General features: G+C 39.2%; 1 protein-coding gene across 2 annotated transcripts in view; it reads left to right on the top strand.

Moving 5' to 3' along the window:
• Window positions 1-26,606, top strand: part of LOC150081519 (uncharacterized) — a 188,650-nt gene extending 162,044 nt beyond the window's left edge. For both annotated transcript variants that reach the window (XM_090379353.1, XM_090379354.1), the window contains exon 8: window positions 25,807-26,606. In XM_090379353.1, coding sequence (XP_090235479.1) covers window positions 25,807-26,534 — 728 coding nt within the window. In that variant the 3' untranslated portion in view covers window positions 26,535-26,606. The remainder of the gene's footprint in view (window positions 1-25,806) is intronic.
• Window positions 26,607-27,384: the final 778 nt, after the last annotated feature.

Genomic DNA, 27,384 nt, shown 5'->3' with positions numbered 1-27,384 from the left:
TTAATGACAGTGATGGCAGCGTGCTACTGCAACAGGATCTAGATAATTTGGGCAGATGGGCTAAGAAGTGCCAACTGAAGTTTAACCTTGACAAATGCAAAGTACTGCATATGGGTAGAAGTAACCCCAGAGAAACGTACCAACTGTGTGGTACTACACTTAAGGTGGTAGAAAATGAAAAAGACCTGGGAGTAATTGTGCAGTCAGATATGAAGTTTTCTGAGCAATGTAGACAGGCTGCCAGGGCAGGTCATGAGGTTTTGTCAATGATATATAGGAATTTTGCTAGCAGGGAAAAGGAGGTGATTGTCCCCCTCTATAAGGCCACGCCTTGAGTACTGCGTACAGGTCTGGAGGCCTCATTTTAGGAAGGATGTAGATTTACTTGAGCGTGTACAGAGAAGAGCAACAAGATTGGTGAGGGGAATGAAGGGATCCTCTTACCAAGAGAGGCTTAAGTTCTGCAAATTGCAGTGGTTGGAGACTAGGCACCTGTGCGGTGATCTGATTGAGATATATAACGCCTTGAATGGGTTGAGCATGCTGAATTCTGATGGGATCCTTCCACTTGCTCAGATTACGAACCTAAGGGGGCATAAATTCAAATTAAGAAAAGACAGATGTAGAATAGATGTGCGGAAATTTGCCTTTAGCCAGCAGGTGGTTAATTGCTGGAACAAACTTCCATCTGTCGTTGTGGAAGTTGTTAGGTTGAATAAATTTAAGGAGGAACTGGACAGGCATTTGGAGGGAATGGTGTGATTTTTTTTTTTTGGCTGATGCTGCATAAGCTCATACACTTGCTTTCTTGCATCACATGCCACTACTACTGCTGCTACTATTTTGATTTACTGGCCGATGCTATTTCTCATATACAGCAATACCTCGCTTAGCATGGCTTCAAACAGCATGGATTTCACTATAATATGGTTTTCAATTAAATTTAAGTCAAAAATTTATTGTACGTATTAAAATTCTTTAGTTGAGGCATATGATGCAAGAAAACAAGCTTATACAGCATCAGCCAAAAAAAAAAAAAAAAAAAATCCTTCCCATTTCACCCAATCCGGTCACACCAAATGTTTGTCTAGTTCAGCCTTAAATTTATTTAAGCTATCAATTTCCACAACAACAGATGGAAGTCTGTTCCAGCAATCAACTTACCTGCTGACTATTAAGGCAAACTTCCGCACATCTATTCTACAACTGTCTTTCCTCAGTTTGAATCTAGTTCTTAATCTGAGCAAGCAGAAGTATCCTGTCAGCATTGAGCCTGCTCAAACCATTCAATGCCTTATACGCCTCGATCAGATCACCTCGCAGGTGCCTGATCTCCAGATGCTGAAACGTGCAGAACTTAAGCCTTTCACCACTTTGTTCCTCTCGCCAACCTTGTTGCCTTTCTGTGTACTCATTCTAGTAACTCTACATTCTTCCTAAAATGAGGCATCCAGACCTGTATACAGTACTCAAGGTGTGGCCCGACCATTGCCTTACACAAAGGGATAATCACCTCCTTGTCTCTGCGATCAAAATTCCTATATATCATTGACAAAACTCTATGACCTGCTCTGGCTGCCTGTCTGCACTGTTCAGAGAACTTCATATCTGACTGCACAATTACCCCCAAGTCTTTTTCATTCTCCACTTCCCAGAATGTAGTACCAAGCAGTTGGTACATTTCTCTTGGGTTACTGCTACCCATATGCAGTACTTTGCATTTGTAAATGTTAAACTTCAGTTGCCACTTCTCAACCCATCTGCCCAACTTTTCTAGCTCCTGTTGCAGTAGCATACTATCTTTCTTGTCATTAACAACCCTGCCAACCTTTGTATCATCTGCAGACTTGACCATTAAGCCTGATATACCTTCATCAATATCATTGATAAATAAACAAAACAACAATGGGTCCAGCACCGAACCCTGGGGGACACCGCTAATAACATTAGTCCATGTAGAGCAGTGTCCATTTATTACCACTCTCTACCACCTCCCACTCCCTTTATCCTCTACCACCTCCCACTCCCTCTACCACCTCCCACATCCCTTTATCCATTTCAGTAACTTGCCCTTAATGCCATACTGCTCCAATTTGTACAGCAGTCTTCCATGTGTAACAGTATCAAAAGCTTTCCCGAAATAAAAGTACCAAAATTATTTTTTGCATCCAGTTCCTTTGTGACCACATCATAGTATCCAGTCAAATTGGTCAGACAAGACTTCCTTTACAAACCCATGATATGTCTGAACTATTACAGCTGTCTTGTCTAGGTGATCCTGTATCACTTTCTTAACCAGTGACTCCATTATTTTCCCTGCAACAGACGTTTAACTAACAGGTCTATATTTATTTATGTCACCCTTTGAACCCCCTTTGTGAATTGAGAATACATGTATACATCAACAGTCCACAGGGACCTCCCCTGACTCTAAGGATGCTCTCATAATTATGGCTAAGGGTTTGCCTACTTCCCTTGCTGCCTCCTTCATTATAACTGGATAGATTCCATGTGCCCCAGGTGCCTTTTTTATGTTTAACTTCAATTTCTCCTCCACTCTGCTCTCAGTTATTACAAAATAATATCTCTCTCTCTGTTAGTTTGATAAACTTCTGGCATTCCCCTCCTTGAATAATTCCTCATGTGTGAATCTAGATGCAGAATACTCATTCAGTTTATTAGCTACTTGAGCAGGATCATTAATAATCGAACCATTGTTAAGTGGATCAATCTGATCCATCCCCTTCCTTCTAGTGTTTACATAAGTAAAGAACTCTTTGCTGGTTTTCTCTGCATCCTTGTCTAGGAATTTCTGAATTTGCCTGCCTAACCTCCTTAGTGACTTGAGATTACAGATTAGCTTATATCTGCCGTAGGCTTCTGTGTCACCTGATAATTTATATGCATCCCATGCATTTTTCTTTTCTGCCACACGCCTCATTAATTCATCTGACATCCATTTAGGCCTGAACCTTGAACAGTATTTCTTAGTTGGTATGAAAAGCCTAGTAGGCTCCAAGATTAAGTTCCTGAAGGCTTTCCATTTAGAATTTACCATTGATAACATCAGTTGATCCCATTGTATAGAATTTAAAAACTCTCTGATACCATTGTAGTCACCTTTACGAAAACAAAAATCCTTCCCTTTACCATTGATGGGTTACATCTTTAAGTAAATCCCACATCAGTACACTGTAATCACTGTCACCTAGTGGTTCCTTTATCTGCAAATTCTTAATGCATGAATAATCACTGGTTTCCCCTCGAACATGTCGCTGTAGAAAAAATAAATCCACAAAAGTCTTGCTAGCGTGCGAGTGACCAATCCACAAGTTCCAGTCAATATCTAGAAAGTTAAAATCCCCCATTACAAGACATGCTGATTTACTAGCCCATTCTATTTCTCTGCAGAACTGTTCATTGTACTCATCAGAGTAATTAGGCCTATAACATACTCACATTGCACATCATTATTTTGTCCCATTAGGCAAATGATTTCACTGGTTTTGAATCGCAAGTTCAGACAATTGCCTAGACACATACTCTACAGATATGCTGTGGTAGCCAAGGTACGCATACATATATGCTGTGGTGCCAACTCTATTGTCTCACATGCGCATGTGCCAATAGCTCCCCTCAAGCAGTAACCAACAACATGCAACGGTGTTCAGTATTCTTAATTCCATCCTGATGAGACACGTGATAGCCTTCCATTTCACAATTTATTTATTTATTGTTTATTTTTCAAAAATATATTTGCACCTTCACTAGAAATCACTGCCAACAACATGCATTCTGTTTGGCAGCATGTTTTGCCCCATTTGGCAAATGATTTCACTGGTTTTGACTTGTAAGTTCAGACAATTGCCAAAGACATTGTGAAGATTGATAAAGACTTGGGATTCGAAACTTTGTACACTGCCAATGTTAGACTCACATGCAAATTACTTAGATGATGCAACTGCCTTGAAATTGATGAACAAACTGCATATAAAGAAGAAGAAAACAATTGTGGAGTGGATAACACTTAGGCAGCACCAAAAGAATTTTCAACAGAATTGGAGAAAGTTTTTTGAGGGGTTGACATGGCCTGCAAGGCGATTATGAATGGAGATCCGAATGTTGAATTAGCATTAAGATACGAAAAATTTTACAAAATAGGAGTCGATGCCACAAAGACTTGTGCCCTGAGAAAAAGAAAACACAACTTCACAAGACAATTATTGAAATACCTAAATAAACAATAAAGCTGTTTTCTCATATCTTATGATGTTACCTTTTAATTTATAAAATTTTTGAAATATTTTTATTTCAAATCCTTTTAATTGGCTATGAAGCACATTGTTTATAGATTTATTATAATTTGTTTATAGACTGTTTCTCTGGTACGCATTCAGTTAAAACCCATTATAATTATACCTCAATCAACACGGTTTCACTTAACACGGAACAATTCTGGTACCAATTTCAGTGCTATGCAGGGTATTGCTGTAGTTGTTTAGTATACACTCATCACAGTCACAAATAAACTGTTTGCACGTAGGATTCCTTCAAAACATGATCTGCTACTTAATGTTAATAGTAGGCCTGTTATGGTAGAAAGCTCTATTAGCAAGGGTTTTAAAAGAAATGTGCACTTGGTGGTAATATGAAGTCCTTATCATATTATAAATTTATTTTATTTTTGTTACACAGAGCATTAAAACTATGATAAATGAATTAGCTTTCGGCTGGGTGGCAGCCTTCATCAGATTAAAATACTTCGAATGGCAGTTGGAATAGAGATGCACTGCCAGGATGGTGCGTGAGGCACGTGGTTAATTGTTTGTTGATGTTTGTGGCTGTGACGTATGGTGGTGACGTGGCCAGCGTTTGTCTATGGACAGAATTACTGCTTCCGTGATGGGGTTAAGTTGACAACCACTGTTCCTGTTCAACGAGGTATCCGAGCATTTTATACTTAACGATTCCAACCAGGTGCGCCTTAGGTAATGGTGGGACTTGTCTACAACCACAACATCGCGGTGTGGGTCGATGTCGTGGTGGGTTGTCCAGACATGCTCGGCAATAGCTGAGTGTTCTACATCCGCCAAACGGATCGCCCTTTTATGTTCTGCGAGGCGTTTCTCGAGACAACGTCCAGTCTCTCCAAAGTAGCAGCTCGTGCAGTCACGGCAAGAGATGCGATAGACCACACCACTCTGTAGAAGGGTGGGGACAGGTGTTTTTATGTTGGAAAGGAGAGAACGCAGTTTCTTGCCTGGGAGTTGGATGCACTTTACCCCATGCGATCTTAGGATTCTACCGATCTGCTGTGACAGGTTGGGGTAGTATGGGATGAATGCCCTCGTGGAAGACTCGTCACTGTTGGCGTTGCTGTTGGTCGTCACGTTGTCGCGTGCTTGTAGATCACATCTGTTAAGGACATCGATGGGGTAGCCACACCTCGTAAGGTCTACTTTGACTCTGGTGATCTCTTTGCGCCTTTCATCTGCAGAGCTGGAGTGTGTCCAGGCGCGAGTTAGCAAGGTTCGGGCGGTTGAGAGGAGATGGCCCCGTGCGTGTGCTCACTGGAAGTTGGTAAATTGGCCAGCACACATAGGCTTACGATAAACTGTCGTCTTCAAGCATGTGTCTTCGCGCCGGACAAGTGTATCTAGGTATGGTATAGAGTTGTTCGACTCCAGCTCAATCGTGAATTTTATGAAGGGCGACAGTGAGTTGAGGTGGGTTAGGAGTCGCTGACCTGAGTCTCTAGGGATCACTACGAACACATCGTCTACGTAGCGACACCAAAAGGCGATGTGATCCGGTGCGTGTGTGGAGGAGTTAGAGGGACGTGCGTTTACACACGCACCGGATCACATCGCCTTTTGGTGTCGCTACGTAGACGATGTGTTCGTAGTGATCCCTAGAGACTCAGGTCAGCGACTCCTAACCCACCTCAACTCACTGTCGCCCTTCATAAAATTCACGATTGAGCTGGAGTCGAACAACTCTATACCATACCTAGATACACTTGTCCGGCGCGAAGACACATGCTTGAAGACGACAGTTTATCGTAAGCCTATGTGTGCTGGCCAATTTACCAACTTCCAGTGAGCACACGCACGGGGCCATCTCCTCTCAACCGCCCGAACCTTGCTAACTCGCGCCTGGACACACTCCAGCTCTGCAGATGAAAGGCGCAAAGAGATCACCAGAGTCAAAGTAGACCTTACGAGGTGTGGCTACCCCATCGATGTCCTTAACAGATGTGATCTACAAGCACGCGACAACGTGACGACCAACAGCAACGCCAACAGTGACGAGTCTTCCACGAGGGCATTCATCCCATACTACCCCAACCTGTCACAGCAGATCGGTAGAATCCTAAGATCGCATGGGGTAAAGTGCATCCAACTCCCAGGCAAGAAACTGCGTTCTCTCCTTTCCAACATAAAAACACCTGTCCCCACCCTTCTACAGAGTGGTGTGGTCTATCGCATCTCTTGCCGTGACTGCACGAGCTGCTACTTTGGAGAGACTGGACGTTGTCTCGAGAAACGCCTCGCAGAACATAAAAGGGCGATCCGTTTGGCGGATGTAGAACACTCAGCTATTGCCGAGCATGTCTGGACAACCCACCACGACATCGACCCACACCGCGATGTTGTGGTTGTAGACAAGTCCCACCATTACCTAAGGCGCACCTGGTTGGAATCGTTAAGTATAAAATGCTCGGATACCTCGTTGAACAGGAACAGTGGTTGTCAACTTAACCCCATCACGGAAGCAGTAATTCTGTCCATAGACAAACGCTGGCCACGTCACCACCATACGTCACAGCCACAAACATCAACAAACAATTAACCACGTGCCTCACGCACCATCCTGGCAGTGCATCTCTATTCCAACTGCCATTCGAAGTATTTTAATCTGATGAAGGCTGCCACCCAGCCGAAAGCTAATTCATTTATCATAGTTTTAATTCTCTGTGTAACAGAAATAAAATAAATTATGAATCCAGAGCACGCAGGCGTGTTTTATTATATTATAAATTTGTGTGCTGAAAAGGGAGCTGCACGCCTACTGTGTAAGTGAATAAAAGTGGTAAATATATGGTGGACATATGTTACTATTTATAGAGGTGTTGAAAAGAAAGATAGATTTAAACAATTTTAATGGATGCATGTCATTGAAGTGAAAAAGATTTTGAATGATGTATGTGCATGTTAGCTGCCTTTGATCAAATGTGTAACCAGAGTAGTAGAACAGTGGCAACCTTTGACAAGTTGATTTAAATTAAGGTCAGAAGTGGTGCGAAAAGTCATATTAGCATTAGCATTAGTAGAGGCATTTGATGCAAGAAAGCAAGCTTATGCAGCATCAGCCAAAAAAAAAAAAAAAAAAAAAAAAAGTAACATAAATAAATAAAAATAACCACTTCCACTTCACCCCTCTGTTCGTTCGAAATACCTGTCCAGCTGAGCCTTAAACTTATTTAGGCTATCAACTTCCACGACAAGGGATGGAAGTCTGTTCCACCCACCAACCACCCGCTGGCTAAAGGCAAATTTCCGCACATCTATCCTACATCTGTCTTTCCTCAATTTGAATTTATGCCCTCTCAGGTGATTTTTCTGAGCTAGAGGAAGAATCCCATCAGCATTGAGCATGCTCAAACCATTCAAGGCTTTGTACACCTCTATCAGATCACCCCGCTGGTGCCTAGTTTCCAGACACTGTAATTTGCAAAACTTAAGCCTTTCTTCGTAAGAGAACCCCTTTGTCCCATTCACCAATCTAGTTGCCCTTCTCTGTACTCGTTCCAGCAGCTCTACATCCTTCCTGAAATGAGGCCTCCAGGCCTGTATACAGTACTCTAGGTGTGGCCTGACCATTGCCTTATACAAGGGAATAATCACCTCCTTATCCCTGCTAGAAAAATTCCTATATATCATTGACAATACACCATGAGCTACTCTTGCAGCTCGTCTGCACTGCTCAGAGAACTTCATATCTGCCTGCACCACCACCCCCAGGTCCCTTTCATTCTCTACCACTGTCAGTGTAGTACCACAGAGTTGATACGTTGCTCTGGGGTTGCTGTTTCCCATATGTAGTACTTTACATTTGTCAATGTTAAACTTCATTTGCCACCTCGAAGCCCATCTGCTCAACCTTTCCAAATCCTGTTGCAGCAGCATAGTGTCAGTAGTGTCCTTGACAACCCTGCCAACCTTCGTATCGTCTGCAAACTTGGACATTAAGCATGATATACCATCATCAATATCATTTATAAATACAGAAAACAATAAAGGCCCCAATACTGAACCCTGAGGGACTCCACTAATAACATTAGTCCACGATGAGCAGTGTCCATTGATTACCACTCTCTGTCTTCTCCCCCTCAACCTGATGAGCACTTTTCAGAGTTACCTAAATTTGAAGATTCAATGTGCAAGGCATAATATGATATGGGTTTAAATTAACTTTATAATATCAGTGTAGATACACCATAGTTTACCCATAAATTAAACTACATACATAGTGTGAAGGCATTGTTTTTAATTTGTATCTCATATTGTGGCTACCTTCACAACGAGATAACAGGAATTATAGAATTACCTAAATGAAAGTTCAGTGAGCGATCTGTAGTGAGTGCCACTGAATCATATCCAAATTCAGTCCACGATCCAAAGGAAGTTTTGAAAGAAGAGAAATTAATGAACTCCCCAAGAAAAAGAATTTCTGAATTGCAAACTTCTGGTGAAAGTGATCCTAAACAGGCCAAGCAAATTAATAATACTATCCACTTGTGCAGAAAGTCTGTTCATGTTCCTCTTCTGTCTTGAATAAATCCAGGTCTAGATAGCAAGGTCATTATTATGAACAAAAAACTTTGATCCAACATTTCTGAAGATGGAAAAATCTGCAACAGTGTCTTTCTTGAAGCGATCAAAATCAGTTGGTGCCTAACTTGTTTCTTTTAAATGTTGTACCAACATTTGAAAATCCGAACGTAGTTCTTCAATCCAACATTCCTCTCATCCACATACTAAGATCACTCCTAGATGTTTGAAGAACGTTACAGGAAAATTTATTTTACTAACATTTTCAGAATTTCCCAGACCTTAGAACACATGCAATTTATGACAGTATACACTGAGCAACGTGGCCTTTGCTGCTGATGCTCCTAAAACCCAGTAACAACAACAGAATTTCCCATTTCCATTTTTGAAATTGGACTATAGCAGACTAAACAGAGGGATGACTCTGACTTGGGCATAGGTATTTCTGTTGCCAAGGTTGTGGGAGAGTCAAAAACAAGAGGTAAGGATTCTGGTCTGTTGTTCGATGAGGAAGTAATTTATTGCTGCACATGACTAAATGTTCAAAAATTTAAATTGAAAAATGATGGTCATATACCATCAATTGGCAGTGCAACATTTTCAAATTTGAAATTTTTTGTTGACAAGTTACCAGTATTTCTTGGTGTTGTTTAGATGAAGCAATAGATGTTTTTTTTAGTATCAGTTGTGTCTGTTTCAGTTATAATTTCAGTGTTTCCAGATGCTATTATGAAAGAATTGATAGACAGCAGTCTGTGGGTGGGGAACTGAGAAGTGTACAAGGAAGCTTAAAATATAACACATTATTCAAAGTCATGCTTACACTTACAAATTCCTTATAGTAATACTGAGTGAGAGAATATTCAACCTGGCTAGAAAAACAAAAACTGAGTTTATATCTTCTCTTTCTGGTGAAGGCAGAAATGCAACTGACAGCCAAGTCTAGACAACTTGTCCATTATTATGAACAAAACTTTGACTCAACATTTCTGAAGAGGGTGCTGATTTTGATCTTCAAGAGAGAGATACTCCTGCCAAGTTTGCACCAGTATTTTTCTTGAAGCAATCAAAATCAGATGTCTAAGAGAAAATCCAAACATACACCAATGAGCCAAAACATTATGACCAGCGAGTCATTATGCAAATCGAAGCAACTGCACGGATGAACTATGCCACGTGCACGGGTTGGGACACTATAAAAAACACCTGATACTGAGCTCCGTTAATCAGTGTTACTCTTGTTCTTCAGATGGGAAAGGCAGCGGACTTAAGCGAGTTTGACAAAGGCCAAATTTTAATGGCCAGAAGACTGGGTCAGAGCATATCCGAAATGGCACAGCTGGTGGGATGCTCATGGTCAGCAGTGGTTAGTACCTACCGAAAGTGGTCTGAGGAGGGAAAACCCACGAACCGCTGGCAAGGTGTTGGATGACCATGGCTCATCGATGCTCAAGGTGAGTGAAGGCTCTTCCAGATGGTACGTGGCAACAGAAGGGCAACTGTGGTACAACTCGCCAGCAATTGGAATGCTGGTGATGGGAGTAATGTGTCACAACACACAGTATATTGAACCCTGCCGAAAATAGGGTTGCATAGCAACAGGCAGCTCCGAGTGCCCAAGCTAACCACGGTTCACTGGAAACAGCGCCTACAATGGGCACGTGAGCATCAAAACTGGACCTTGAGTGATTGGAAGAAGGTTGTCTGGTCCGATGAATCAAGTTTCCTGTTGCACCATGTGGACAGCAGGGTATGTGTGCACCGCTTACCTGGGGAAGTGATGGTGCCTGGATGCACTGTGGGGCGGAAACAAGCCAGTGTCATGCTTTGGGCAATGTTCTGTTGGGATATCTAAGGTCCAGTCATCCATGTGCTGGGCACTCTGATGTCTACCACCTACCTAAACATCATTGCTAACCAGGTACACCCTCTCATGGCAATGGTCTTCCCCTCCCTCTAGTGGTGCTGTCTTTCAGCAGGATGATGCACCATGCCACACTGCCCGGATTGTTCGAGACTGGTTTGCGGAACATGAGGAAGACTTCCAAGTATTGCCCTGGCCTCCAAATTCCCCCAGACATCAATCCCACTGAGCATCTATGGTTTGTGTTGGAACAACAACTCCGATCTGTGGCATCTTATCCATGGACCTTACAGGAGTTAAACGATTTGCTAGTTACGTGTTGGTACTAATACAACAAGACACATTTAGAAATCTTGTAGCGTCCATGCCTCGCCAGGTACAAGCTGTTTTGGCTCATCGATGTAAATCCATAGACAGAAAATCCTAGGTACGGTAATGTTCGAAAGCGTACTGTACTGGTAAAGAATCCTATATTTATATTTTAATATAAATTGTGTATATTGTCAGTGAAATTTAATGTCTGGTGTAGTGTGGGCCTAAAAACTTTGTTTTTTGCAATAAATTCTCACTTTTAGCAAAAAAATCACATGTATACCCTGTATATGCGAAAGATGTTTTATGTCTAAACATGTTTGACGAAATTCAGAACCATTTTAAAATCGAACAGCTAGAACCGAAGTTATGAATGCTCATGGCCGTTACCTACTCTACTGAATCAACATTAGTGTCATTAGCATCATACTTTGGAATGTATATAGGCACCCTCCTTCAACTAGGAGGGTGCCTATATATATATATATATATATACAGTGGTACCTTGGATTACGAGTAACTTTGTATGCGAGTGTTTTGCAAGACGAGCAAAAATTTTTAATAAATTTTAACTTGATAAACGAGCGAGGTCTTGCAATACGAGTACAGTCAGTCCTCGTATAACACGTGTTTACACTACACGAATTCGATCATACACGATTTATAAATACGGGAACGATATCTTATATAACACGAACCGAATTCGCCTATGCACGATTCGCCTTTGTGTTTACAAGAAATGGCAGTCGAATGCAGAATCACCGCAACCCGATAGCAATGAAGAGAAGATTTTGAAAATGTATTTATGGTTTTTTATATCCGTGAAGGGGAAACATATTTCACCATAATAACGTGAAAACCAACAATTCCAGCTAGTATAATCGCAAATGCAATTAGATCGAGTTTACTACCAGTTTATAACAGATTCCACTAGCAGGAACGCAACTGGAAATTGTTTTTATTGTTTTATGGTAGGAACCCCTAGAAATGTGCTTTAGTAAAATGTGAGGTGTTATTAATAGTATATCTCTGCCTTTACGGTGTTTATTCAGTTGCTACACGCGCGCAGCTTTGTTTATGTGTATCAAGCGTGCCTCCTCATTTTGTAATAGTGCAAGCGATGAATCTGATTTCTGAAATCCTCAAAAGGAGGCAAAAGCAAGTGTCATTGGAAAGATTCCTTGTTAAAATCGCACAAAAAGAAAAAGTCAACAGATTGCAGTGATTCCGTTAGAGACAGTGAAAGTCGTCCTACCCAATAATTAATAAATTCGATTGCTTTATGTATATTAAATTTAAATATCAAAAATATAAAAAGGTATGTATTTTGTATTAATCATTTTTACAGTACATGAATATTTTTGAGTTTTGGAACAAATCATCTGGGTTTCCATTATTTCTTATGGGGAAATTTGCTTTGATATACGAGTGCTTTGGATTACGAGCACGTTTCCGGAACGAATTATGCTCGCAAACCAAGGTACCACTGTATATATATATATATATATATATATATTTGTACATTATAACTTACGTACATGACAGTAAACATACGTCATACATAAATTACATATACATACAAATTAGTTTCTATAAAATAATACAATGAATAACATCCAATATGAGTAATAAACCACATACAGATATGTACAGTGATACAAGCAAAAGGTAGAGGCATATAAATACACCTGTATTGTAATATATACAACTAACATACATATACATACAAACAAATTATTTAAAACAAATTAATTCTTCTCAGCAGAGGAGCAAAGCAGGGTCGTGTCGGGCCATTTTAGTACCTGAGGCAAGAACGAAAAAATTGCACCCTATTATTAATCATGGCAACCTTGGCAATTATTTAATATTTCTTTTGGCACCCCTTTCAGCTTTTAATCTGAGGCAAGAGCCTCATTCGTCTCACCCTTGGCAAGGCTCTGGAGTCAATGGAGATTCCAGCCCTTTAATCTCTATTGAATATTCCAGAATATCTGGTGATAATCAAGAAACTGCTATAGCTGTACATGATAATAAATGTCCTGTATCTTCTGAGATCTGTATGTTTTCTCATCACAGAACTTGTGGGGGGTCAGTCTTCAGGGTATTGTATGTTTGGAAAGTGAAAAAAAGCTTTAAAAAAATCTAAGAATGGTTAAATTCTGTAAGGAGCTTCTTAGGGGAATCCACGCATCATTGCAAAGGACGTGGAACAGTGTACGGCCCACAACAAGATTGTGGACATTAGGGGTGTCAAGGCAATTGGTGAGGAGCTGACAAAGGTTGCACAAATTTTCTGCCATGAGCAACTGATTCCAAGGGATGCAACTAAGGTTGCATACATTATTGATTTCAATATGGTGAAAGGGTGGCTAACACTGTTGAACTACTTTAAAATCCAGTACTTGATACCCATGAATTTTTTTTGATGTCAGGGAAGGAAGCAGAGGACCAAATCATTGAGGAATACATGGGAATCAGAATTACATGTTTGTATGTAGTGAGTGGTAGGTTTGTGGTTGTTTACTCCAGTAATTTCCTGTCTTATTGTCCACATTGCTGACAGAGTTTTTGCCTTAGTGATGGCGAAGTGCTGTTGGAAGGTCTGGCCTTCATCCCACGTAAGCCCTAGATCAGTGTGGTGCGAGACCTTCTGGACCTATACCATTGAGGTATATGTCTATGTTCATCTTCTTCAAGTTTGGTGAAAGATATTTGAGCTGACTTGGTTGGGTTTATGGATAGGCCAATATTCTCAAGATAAAGATCAAGTTCTTCTATTAGGGCAGTAGTATGGGTGTTGATAGTGTCAGATTTGTCATTGTGTTTTGATGAGATGAAGAGTTTTATATCATCTGCGTAAGAGCTGCAATCAGGATGCATAAACAGAAAGGGGTCCAAAGCAGCCTTAAAAAAATAGGGCAGAAAGGATGCCACTGTGAGGAACTCCTCTGTAGATGATGTGGTTCGATTGGAAGGTCCTGTGTTTAACCCTCAAATGTCCCCTGTTTGAGAATGGAAATGACTTGTAATAAGCCTCCCATATTCTAAAATACCTTTCAAGTATTGTCATCAAGGCGTTGATTGAGACATTGTCAGAAGCCACTTTAGTGTCTAAAAAGATTAAATCAATCTGTTTGGCATTCAGAGTCATTTGGATCCAAAATAGGTTGTCCATTAAATTTGTCACAGTTGATCTCTTTGGAATTAGTGTGTAAATATGGAGGTCTTTTCTGGAAACAATGGATGACAAGAAGTGGCAGCAAAGTATTCTCAAACAGTTTTAATAAATTGCAGCTCATAGAGATGGGACGAAAGTCTATCTTGTCTTTTGGATGTTTGACTTTAGGAACAGGTTTTACGATACAAAGTTTCCATATTTCAGGGATAACTTCAGTGTGAAGGGTTTCTCTAAATATGTGTAGCAAGACCTCAATGATAAAGACTGCTTACTTTCATGATGAAGAGGGGGAACATAATGGAGCCAGAAATGGATTTATTTGGGAGACTATTTAATGCCTGAATTACATTTTCTTTGATTATGGTGATTTCTTTTAGGAGAGATCTGATATCAAGATTGGATCTGGATGGACTCATGTTGTTCATGTAATTTACCAGACAACTGGTATTGTCTACTGCTGGAGAGTTATTTAGGATCTGTAGAGATTCCGAGGTACTGTTCGTCCATTCCCTAAATAAGGTTTCATCCATGGTGAAGTTGGTATTCTGGTTGCTATTGATTCTTTTAGTCTGTTTCAGCTTTTTAGAAATGGCAAAGTTGTACTCTTGGCATTTGTACTTTTAGAAAGAGGCCCATCTTTTTTGTAAGCGATGTAGTCTTCAGCAGTTCTGATTTTCTGCCATTTTCTCTAAGCCTTTTGTTTTCTTACAAACATTACCTTGATGTTTTTGTTAAACCACCAGTTAGACCGATGTGTGATCCAAATCTCCATAGATGCATCAACACAAGCTGTTTGAAATAATTCTTCAGCCAGGATGGAAGCAGCTTCGGGCCCTGACTTTTCTAATAGACAGTTCCATGGTTCCATTTATACGTAGTGAGACATTGGAGGATTATTTCTTGCTTTATGAACTTGGTTGAAAAGATTCTTCTCTTACGCAGCAGGCCACATCCTTCAACCGAGGTGCTAGAGAGGTTAGAGTGGGCATAAAATTCACAGTGCAATGGTTGATGATCTGATTTGAAGGAGAAGTTGGCACGATATGATGTAAAGTTTTATGCTCACTCCTGCTACTTACTCTACCGAATAAACTTTTGGAAGAGGTTATCAAAATCCAAGCCAATAGCCTAATTACTCATTTGATTGTAGCCATTTGTTGAATAGTATGATTGCAACAATACAAATACTTGTATTGTTGCAATCTGCATTTTCATTACATTGCATTGTTAGGTGCTGCTATAGATGTTTTCATATCAATAATTTTCTGATTAGTGAAAAGGACTGAATTCCACATTGCTATAGTCTTTGTGTTTGATGATGTTGAAGTCAAATGCAGAGCATTGTTGAGAGTATTGAGCAAGCAAACCTAAGAAAATAAAGACCTGAGTAGCAGTGAGTGCGTAAAAATGACAGACTATAGAGATTGCTTAAAAGACAAACAGAAAATCAAGCATTGAATTTAGCAATGCCATTCCATCTAACAATGATGTACACAAAGTGAGTATTAATTATGTTCAATGGAACATTTCTCCAGTTGTGGAGCAGATGAGTTTAAATGATCACGCTCCTTACACCAACTACAATTTACATGAGAACGTGCATCAAGAGATTGAAAGGAGATTTATGAAAATTGATTTCTGTTCTGTATACTACATTTGCAATCATCTATGGTTCGAAAATGACACAAAGAAACCAGCTGCTGGAGATACACCATTGATACGCCCTGCATTTCCTGATGTTGATGTCTGTGGGGACCCTTTTGTGTAATAGCTGTAGAGGATCACTTAAGAACAACACCATTCCAACACTAAGTCAAGTGGCTCTGTCTATCCAGAAATTCCATTGTATTTATCGAAGTTAGATTTAATGACAGAGAGGCTTATCCTCCTTGCTTACTGTTCATGCAGATTAATTGTCTGAGACATGCATTTGGACAATATGGCATTAGTAGTAGTAGTGGCATGTGATGCAAGAAAGCAAATGTATGAGCTTATACAGCATCAGCCAAAAAAAAAAATCACACCATTCCCTCCAAATGCCTGTCCAGTTCCTCCTTAAATTTATTCAACCTATCAACTTCCACAACAACAGATGGAAGTTTGTTCCAGCAATTAACCACCCGCTGGCTAAAGGCAAATTTTCGCACATCTATTCTACATCTGTCTTTTCTTAATTTGAATTTATGCCCCTTAGGTTCATAATCTGAACAAGTGGAAGGATCCCATCAGAATTCAGCGTGCTCAACCCATTCAAGGCCTTATATACCTCAATCAGATCACCGCGCAGGTGCCTAGTCTCCAGCCACTGCAATTTGCAGAACTTAAGTCTCTCTTGGTAAGAGAATCCCTTCATTCCCCTCACCAATCTTGTTGCCCTTCTCTGTACACGCTCAAGTAAATCTACATCCTTCCTAAAATGAGGCCTCCAGACATGTACGCAGTACTCAAGGCATGGCCTGACCATTGCCTTATACAGAGGGATAATCACCTCCTTTTCCCTGCTAGCAAAATTCCTATATATCATTGACAAAACCCCATGACCTGCCCTGCCCTGGCAGCCTGTCTGCATTGCTCAGAAAACTTCATATCTGACTGCACAATTACTCCCACGTCTTTTTCATTTTCTACCACCTTAAGTGTAGTACCACACAGTTGGTACGTTTCTCTGGGGTTACTTCTACCCATATGCAGTACTTTGCATTTGTCAAGGTTAAACTTCAGTTGGCACTTCTTAGCCCATCTGCCCAAATTATCTAGATCCTGTTGCAGTAGCACGCTGCCATCACTGTCATTAACAACCCTGCCAACCTTTGTATCATCTGCAAACTTCGACATTAAGCCTGATATACCTTCATCAATATCATTGATAAATATACAAAACAACAGTGGACCTAACACCGAACCCTGTGGGACTCCACTAATAACATTAGACCACGAAGAGCAGCACTCATTGATTACCACCCTCTGTCTTCTCCCACTTAACCATCCTTTTATCCATTGTAGCAACTTACTCTTAATACCATTCTGCTCCAATTTGTACAATAGTCTTCCATGCGCAACAGTGTCAAAAGCTTTCCTGAAATCCAAATATATGATATCAAAATTATTTTTCGCATCCAGTTCCTTTGTAACCACATCATAATATCCTATCAAATTTGTCAGACAAGACTTTCCCTTAACAAACCCATGCTGTGTCTGAATTATTGCTGCAGTCTTGTTTAGATGATCCTGCAATGCATCTTTAACCAGCGACTCCATTATTTTACCCGGAACAGAAGTTAAACTAACTGGTCTGTAATTACTCGTGTCATTCTGGGCCAAGTGATCAATGTGCCTGTTTCAGTCAACACGATGGTCTATCGCTTGCCAGGGGAGAGCGACAACGATCATTGTATAAACATGCATATAAAACGCAAGAAAATATACTAGTCCAGCTAATTGATCTAGTTAGCAAGAAAGTGAGTGGTTAAAGTGTGGCTTCAATATTTGGTCAATACACCTCTATCAGTTGTATCAAATCACGATACATCAGTCATTCTTTGATGACAGTCACATGGAAATTAGGCTGTTATGCATAAATTACTCATAAATCTATTGTATCTTGTCTTCCTGCTGAAATTATAGAAATTTGTGAATGATCAATAAAATACAAAAGCTCTTATTTCATAATTAATATATACAAATCAAAATGCCTAAAAGAAACGTGAAGATTAGTAACCTTTATGGAAATGACATCATTTGCATCTTCGTTACTACAGTACTTCAGTGTGCTACTTACTCTACTACTTGGCGCATTATGGCCTCAGTTGCCAATGCGCCATTAAGCACTAAACCAACTTACTCTACTGAATCACCATTAGTTAATTCAGTAGAGTAAGATAAAGTGTAAAGTATTTGATGTCTAACGGCACCAGGGGTTTCCCCCATCTCCGCATTGTATGCATTGTAAGTGTAACACAGAGGTCTGTGAAAGCCAGAGATTTATAAAAAATATATGGGCAGTGTCCTGTTGTGTAATGTCATGGTATGGTATATCTCTGACCATTTAGTTGTTGGGTTCCTGGTGGAACCCCCCTGTTGCCCACACATGGAGGCTGGTCAGGGTACTCAGTAGATTTGCATTCAACACTCTGGCAGGCCCTGCCACTTAGTTTCCGGAGATTTCGGTGGCTAGGACCTATATAAAAAAAAATAATAATAAATAAATAAATAATAAAAATATGCGTGGGGCTTATCATTTTAGTGAAACTGGGGGAAAAATGTTAGAGGCTTGATCGAATTTGAGTTAATTTAGTCTGAGAGTACATGGTTGCATAGTTAGAGTAGGTGGAAGGTTGAATACTTGGGAAGGGGGGTTGACAGGTAGAAGTATTGGGCTATAGGGAAGGCACCCCAAATTAGCAGTGGTGCGAACCACCAGGAAGAGTTAAAGAGTCTGGCAAGAGTGCTTGGCTCAGACTGCCAAAGACGGCCACCATTCGCTCTTCATTCAATTCCCTTGTCCATCTTCATGGCTGCTCAATAGGTCATCTTTGGTATTGCACGCATTTTGGCTTCTAGCCATTTGTGGTTGATGTGTGTTCAGGTGCCGTCTTCTTCTGTACAAGTCTTCAGCGAACTTGGAGAAGGCAATTATATTCTTGTCTCCCATCCTATCTCTGTTCTCTATCTCTGGGCAGGAAGGTGATCTGGGTAAAGAGCTGACAGCAAAGGTCATCGTAGAGCTGGCATTCATGCACGAGGTGGTGCCAGCTCTCCAACTCTCTGCAGCTGCAAGTAGAGTCATCTGTAATACCCAGGCAGGAAGGTCACCTGGAGTCCCAGTGTGAACCATGCCAGAGCCTTTGGGGAGTTCTCCCATCTGGTTTGCCAGGTTTGCTTGAGATGATTTGCAAGTCTTGTTTTCTCTGTCGGATGGTTGACAGTGGGATCTGCATTTAAGCCGGCGAGGTACAGACATTTCCCTTGGAGAGTTCATAAAGTATTCCACTTTTTGCCATTTCGAGGTCCAATGGTAAGGTTCCAGCCAGCACCTGCAGCAGATTGGTGCTGACTATGCTACAAGCCCGGGTTATAGTGAGCAACATGGCTCTATGGATAGAGTCGAGGATGCTGCAGTTTACCGCCATGGTGACCTTAGTATACAATGCCCCAGAGGCATAGGTAGCTATTGGGAGGAAGGTGGCTTTATAGAAGAGCTTGAAGGTCTTGCTTTTCAATCCCTAGTCTCTTTCCCTTTTTGTGACTCTGGCAACAAGGGCTGTATAGCCCCGTATCTTCCAGATGTATTGTATGTGCGCCTTGAAGGAGAGAGAGAGAGAGAGAGAGAGGGGTCCAGTATTACTTAACTGACAAAATTTTATTTTAGTTCCTTGGAGAGTTGTAGTGTGACACCGGCTATCTTAATCTGTGGGGTCTCCTGTAGTCTAGGGTGCCCTTGAGGAGAATGGAGTCTGTTTTGGTTGCTGAGATCCTAAGGAAGTGGGTATTGGTCCACTCCTGTAGGATTTGAAGGGCATAATTTGCCTTTCTTTCCAGCTGGCCTCTACTGTTTCCCTCTATCATCAGAATGAGGTTGTCTACAAAGGCCTGTGAGGATGCCACTCCAATATCAGTGTTTAAGAATTCGTCCATGACGACATTCCATAGTGTAGGTCCTAAAACAGAGCCTTGCAGGTAGCCTCTGTTAATTTTCCTAGTAAGTGTTTTATATGGAGCATTCACCATGATTAGTCTGCAGGAGAGAGAGAGAGAGAGAGAGAGAGAGAGAGAGAGAGGTAGCTTTGAATTACTCCATAGAGGTTACCGACATTCCGGTCCCCCAGAGCCAGGCCAGGACACTCTGCCACCGCACCAGTGAAGATACTTCCTCACCTTTCACAACAGGTGAGGGAGTATCTTTACGTATGTGCTCAATTGACTGATAATCATGTATTATCAGTCAATCAAAGGTGATTGACTGATAATACATTGACTGATAATACTGATAATACTCTTACCTCTAATTTTATCAAAGGTGAATTTATGATTCTGAGTAAGGGCATGGTATGCAGTTCAACTCTGGGGATTTTACATATATAGGGTGTCTCAAAAATATTGGTACAAATGTTTAGGGGAGGTAGGTAACATCTGAAGGAATGTGAATCGCATAGGAACCCATAACCGGAAACGTCACGGGAAAGTAGTAACAGAGGCACAAGAAGCAGAAAGCTCTCCACAGAAAGAAATCAAGGCTTGATAAATCAGGTGAGCATGGGACCAGGCAACGGGTCTACCACGGCTAATCCATCAACGCCCAAAACGCCTGTTCAAATGGTCACAAACACACCTTCCGTAATGGGCAGGTGCCCCGTCATGTTGAAACCAAATGTTGCATCTCACATTTGCTGGAACATTGTCAAGTAACCCTGGTAGAACTTGTTCAAGAAAGATCTGATATTTAGAGGAGTTAATGTGGGATGGTAACGGGTATGGGCCGACTAAGCAGTCACCGACCATATCTGCCCACACATTTATTGTGAAGCAATGTTGTGCTGCATGGGGGCGCACACCGTGTGGGTTTTCGTGAGCCCACACATGAGCATTGTGCTGATTGAATAAGCCTCCCCGAGTGAAATTAGCCTCATCCGTGAACAAAACATAGGCTGGAAAATTCAAGTCTTGAACACTTTCTTGGAGAAACCACTTCGCAAAAGCCACACGTGCAGGATGATCTTGGGTGAGCAGTAACTGAACCCTTTGGAGATGAAAGGGGTGTAAGGAATCGTCGTGCTAGCCACGCTGTACACTGCAACGAGACACTCCTAAGGCAGAGGCAATGGCACATGTTCTGGTAGTAGGATTATTCTGGAAGGCATTCAACATACTTTCTTCCATGGTGGGAGTTCGCGTCGAATGTTGTCTGCCCACCCTAAATGTTACCTCTTACCTCTAAATGACCCATAATTGCACAAATTTTGATGCACACGCGCAAACAAACAGTGGTCCGGTACATGTCTGTCTGGGAAGCGTTCTCCATAAATTCGTTGAGTGGCTTGTCCATTGCCCTCTCCTAATCCATACACTAGGTGCATGTCTGCCAGCTCACAGTTCGTATATCGATGCATGCTCTTTGTGCGACGACTACTGCTGGAATGAGTAAACCAGAAATTTTTCCTCTCACGAACTGATGAACAGTGGTGTCTACCGACTTATGATGACGTAGTAGTAGTAGTGGCATATGATGGAAGAAAGCAAGTGTATGAGCTTATGCAGCATCAGCCAAAAAAAAAAAAAAAATCACACCATTCCCTCCAAATCCTGTCCAGTTCCTCCTTAAATTTATTCAACCTATCAACTTCCCCAACGACAGATGGAAGTTTGTTCCAGAAATTAACCACCCGCTGGCTAAAGGCAAATTTCTGCACATCTATTCTACATCTGTCTTTTCTTAATTTGAATTTATGCTCCCTTAGGTTTGTAATCTGAACAAGTGGAAGGATCCCATCAGAATTCATCGTGCTCAACCCATTCAAGACGTTTCCAGTTATGGGTTCCTATGCGATTCACATTCCTTTAGATGTTACCTACCTCCCCTAAACATTTGTACCAATATTTTTGAGACACCCTGTATATATATATATTTTTTTTTAATTTAGTCTTTGGTCTAATGTATATCTAGCAGAGCCATGATATGAAGAACTACCCTCACTACAAGAAATTCTGTATACCAAGTCATGCTTTTGGAATGCATTAATCAGTCTATGGAAAGATTGAGCTTTAAAATATATGAAAACTGCCCTCAGTGGAAAGAGATTTCAAGATGTTGAGAACATAAAGGAAAATGTAACCCCTGAACTGAACATCATCTCTTTGGATGATGAACTTTTAGAAGGTTGTAATAAGTGCGTTCAGTCAAGTGTTGATTAATTGGAATAAAAATAAAACCATTTTTGAGCTCCTTCACTCCATGTTCTTTCAGTTGTACCAGTCTGGGAACTTTATTGCCACACCTTGTATATATACACACATTTAATCAGGGCCTATCCGAAGCCTAGAGCCCATACTTTGAGAGGGCCTGTAAATGGCAATGGACACAGCCAAAATTGGCGATATCTAGTAGTGTAATGACGAGCATGAGTGCTCATGTTCCATATAAAATTTGCAAATAAAATATATGGGCGCTCCTCTACTTACATAGAACTCACAGACATGTACAAAGCACAAAGCTGTTGCTATGTTTGGTTGTAAGAATCAGTTTTGAATGCCTTTATGATATTTTTATAAAGCAGATTTGTGGAGGTCACTACCATAAAACAATAAAAACAATTTGCAGTTTACGGTTTATTGGGCTTTTCTATTAGTGCAATCTATTAAAAACGGTTAGTAAACTTTATCTTATTACATTTGATACCAATAGCTGGAATTCTGAGGAATTTTATGTTATGGTGAAATGCGCTTCCACTTCACTGAAATCTTCAATCATATAAAAAAACATAAATGTTCAGAATCTTCTCTTCATTCCTATTTTTTGAGCTTCATAATGTTGTTACTCCGTATCTGACTTGCGCATTTCGTGTTGGTTTTCAATTTGTGCATCCCGTGTTCTTTGTTGTTGATTGCCTATTTTATTACTGTTTTAAATTTTACGACAAAAAAAAAATTGTCAGTGAACAGAAATTTCAATTAGTTACACTATTAATTAAGCTATGTAAGTAAGCGTAAATTTATTTTTATTTTGCTAACCTGTGGGAAATATTCTTCCAATTTTCACGCATCATTTAATTTTGTTAATTGGAGGAAGTAAAGTGTAAATTTGTGCTCTATACTTTACTTTTATAGCCTGTGGATAATATTTCTTCTATTTTCGCTTATTAGAATAGCCGTTTAATACAATTAAAATTCAGTTTGCAAACGTGATCACAATGACCAGTGATTACTACATATCACATAGTGAATGGTATTTTATTTTGGAGAGTCCATCGTAAAGTGATTTGATTCTAGATTAAATTAGTTTTGAATAAATACTGTACTCTACATTATTATTCATTGTATGTTTTTTCAGCCTCACTTAACTCTGTTACAAATCGTAAAATGCTGTGCATGATGATTGAAGAGTGTTGGGGGTTATAACCTCAGTGCTTTGTACTGTACTATACATGTATTTTGTATCTACAAGACCGAAGTTGAACTTGCATACAAAACAGACTTACGTACATGGAAAAAAAAAAAAACGGTTAAGTGTGTAAGTCGAGGAGTGCCTGTACTTTCAAATTGTAATGTAGCTTCTAGTCAAAATGTGCTTGCTGATGGTATGTTCAGATTTGTATATATTTCCTTAGAAATATATGCAGATTTATTTGCTTTATATTTTTATATTGATTGTGTGATTCTAATTTTCTGATGGCTCCTATGCCCTATTTTTTTATTATTAAAGTAGGATGTTTCATAATAAATATTTTTACAGGGGCCCCAAAAAAACTTTTTAATGCATTTAATCAATGAGCTGGTAGGACTGGAATTACCAGAGATAGGGTAATCAGGAATAATGCATTAACAAGTGGTATGCTACTATTTTGTCGTTAACAAATATTCAGAATAATTTGCCATGTTGTGTGTGTGTGTGGTACTCTTGAACTAGTCAGTTTCTTCTTCAAAGAGAAAATTGAACAACAAATTGTCACTATTGCATTTTGCTCTATTGTGCTAAAATGGTGCCATCCACTTGCATCTGTTACACCATCATATTTTTAGCTCCATTTTTAATTAATTTAAACATTACGTAATAAATGCTGCTGCTGTTGTAGTATTTTGACATTCTCTTATAGCATTTTCAAATGGTACAGTCGATACAAATGATGAATAACTATAGGTGACTGTTTGTATTAAATGTGTTCATGTTGGTTTGCATTCAAATGCACCACAAGCCTTTAGACTGTATTTGGACCTTTTCTAGTAAACATTTTTAATGTTTAGTTCTACACAAAATTGCAGTTCTAAAATCCCTTGAGAATGGAACAAAATACAAAAAAAAAGACTTAATTTTTACATAATTTGAGGTGCATAATTTGTTCCCTGGAGGCAGAACCACATGGTCACATTAAAAGGACTTCTACTCTGCAATATTTCTTCCACTTCTGATCAAAACTTTAGTAATTAACAATTGTCTATTGGATTTTAGACACCTTTCGACCAATACTTTCTTCACAAAAATTTCTTTTGTCATGCCAGCAGAAGTGACATAAGAATACTCAGCCAGCATTACAACTGCTTGCTAAAGCAGGTGCATACAATATATTTCAAACAATGTCCTCTATCCCCCTTTTAAGTATGAAAGCTGAATTAGAGTACATCTTTAATTTTTTACCTCTTATGATGCTCTCTCCACCTCAGTGCTCTGACTGAGGTGCACTGTCAAACAGTACTAACAGTCCAACATATTCAACTTAACTGCCCTAACTTTACACAAGAACAACAAATTACTTTTAAATCCTTAAAATCAAAGGACACTTTCATTACGAACAATATTGGCAGATAGACCTAATATATCCGCAGTTTTCCAGTTTCTGAAACTTATAAATTATTGTAATTTAATATAAAAGGCATCAGTGAATAAATCACAAATCATAAGTTTGGTGCACTATAGCCACAGAAGCTGATGCGCTACTAAAATACCCAAATGAACCAACCAACCAACCAACCAACCAACCAATCTCATGATGTGCTCACTTTGAGGTCCATATAGCACATTTCAATGTGTTTTTTTGCAATTACTATTTTTATTGAACCAAAACTAGTGAAAGCTAGTTAATTTTTAGTTCAAACTATAAGTAATCAAATATTTGTAGTACATATTGCTTGAAAAATACTTTGACTGCACAAATTCATTTCCTTTCAATGAAATGAATTAATTAAAATATTAAGATTCTTTTCAGAAACATTATCAGTTTTCATATTTTTTCTTATATTAGATTAATTTTATCTGCTTTGTTCAGATGTTTCACCATCAGATGTCAACACAAAACAGCCATGTAGTTTGCTTAGTGGCAGCTCTGGTTGCTGCTTCTAACATATGAGAAGGCTGGATTTGTGAGCTTTAATACTCCTAGAGATAAAAGGGGTTCTGGGATTTTCTGATGTAACTTGTGTTTGACAGGTTCGTATTGTGTTTAACAGGTTCTTCATTTTATTTTATAAATTTTTTCGTTCTTTGAACACACATAGCTGACAGAAAGGACAAGGTACTCTCAGCAGGCAAAAGTGATTTTCTCTGCTGCTTACCTAAATTCTTTTCAAAAATGAGAAATGCAGTTTTAACCTTTGACTAACCTTTAACTATATATTTTAACTGCTGTTTTAATTTTGAATATTTAGTTGTGTACCTCTGGGTGTTAGAATTGTTAGTGTCACTTTATAGTATTACATATAAAGAAAAGAGTTCTTGATAAATCTCTATTGGTTTCATTATCATTAAATCCTTTGTTCACATACCTCCTACCATTACTGATATGGATTTGCAGATACGTAATCTCTGTATTTATTTCAGCTTTTTATAACCAGAAATGTTAATACTTATTGTTTCACTGTTTAATAACTAGAATTTTAATTAGAATTTTTCTTTTTCTTTTTCTTTTTTTTAGCCTATGCAGTTATACCACTAGGTAATGTGAACCTAGTACATCCTCAACCAGTTGCAGATGTACCAATTGATATGAGTAGTTTATTGTTACCTAATAATATTGGTATTAGTCGTTTGGATTTGAATGGACATGCAGAAGTAGAAATTATTCCTCCGTCTAATGTGGTTGCTAGCCAAGCAAGTACAATTGCAGCAAATTATTCAGGTGACCAAAATGGAGATTTTGTTCAACAAAGTAATGATGGCAAAACTTCACAAGACAATGGAATGGCAGGTATGACATTTGAAGAAAATTCAGTCAGACCATTGGATATTATGACTGCATCTGCAGAAGTAGCTGAAATATGCAAATGTGCACCAAATAAATGTAAGTTAAATGGTAAATGTTGTGCTGGGTGTCCAGGAATGGTAGATGGTTTCTGTGACAAAGAGGAGGAGGAAATTATTCGGCAAGATTCTCATCTCTCTCATAGAACTGAAAAGCCTTTATCAGAAAAAGATTGCAATACATTGCAATCTTTTGTCCCCGGCATTTCTCAAATTAACCGGAATGAAGAATTTACTTCATATATTGAAACAGGATCTTCTGCTGAAGCTGCTTGCCAGACGGATGGTGATTCAGTTCTTATTCCTACAAAGTCTGCCAGTGTGCAAAACTCTGAAACAACTCATACTAGTGCATTAGAATCCAGAATTGAATTACAACATGAGAATATACATGCAGATTAGAAAAAAGCAAAAATACCTAGAGGTAGCTGTTTGATATTCTTATATTGAAAGAAAAAAACCTTAAACTTGATAGACCAGGACTATTTTTTCACTGAACAGTATTATTTTGTTGTTACATGGAACAGATGTACAGGCCTTGTAAGTATGTATGTATTTATGTATGTATGTATAGTGCTGGTCATTTGAAATTTTCTAGAATTTTATTTCTGTGGCTATTTTAATTATTCTTTTTCAACTAAAGTTTGTAAGAAAAAGCCACACAGATATTTAGCTTCTAGTACTATAATTTGAATATCATTATTTAAAATAATGAATAGCGAGTGTGTGTAATGCTTGCACACACATAAGCATGCACTCTAGTCATACTTTTTATAAATTTTGATGAGATTTGACCTTGGTGCATCATGCGATGAATTGTACATCCCGTCCATTGTCAAAAAAAAACAAAAAAACAAAAAAAAAAATCTTGTATAATTTAAGTATCTTGTTATTGTTGTAATTAAACATAAAGATATTAATAATGTTAAATGTTGCTGCATTTGCCTACTGTTGCAGATGGTGTTATAGTGTATTAACTGTGTATTGAACTTAAGTTTTTATCTCTGAAAATTGCTTAATTTCAATTTATGCCATTAACTGTGATACTAGTACAGTGTTTTTATAATGTTATTATGAAAATGGCCAGTAGATTTATATTGTCACATATATGAATGAAATGGTAGGGCCTTATTTCACTCCTGATTGATCACTATTGTGATCGATGTACAGAATGAATTCAAAATTGACTCTCTTAGTCTATTCTTGGATTTATTAATACAAGTAACAAAAAACATAAAGGTAAGAAATATTT

This window comes from Mastigoproctus giganteus, chromosome 8, assembly GCF_048544385.1.
Source record: "Mastigoproctus giganteus isolate SK-2022 chromosome 8, ASM4854438v1, whole genome shotgun sequence".
NCBI classification, from domain to species: domain Eukaryota; kingdom Metazoa; phylum Arthropoda; class Arachnida; order Uropygi; family Thelyphonidae; genus Mastigoproctus; species Mastigoproctus giganteus.
This window is presented reverse-complemented; position numbering and strand designations above follow the sequence as displayed.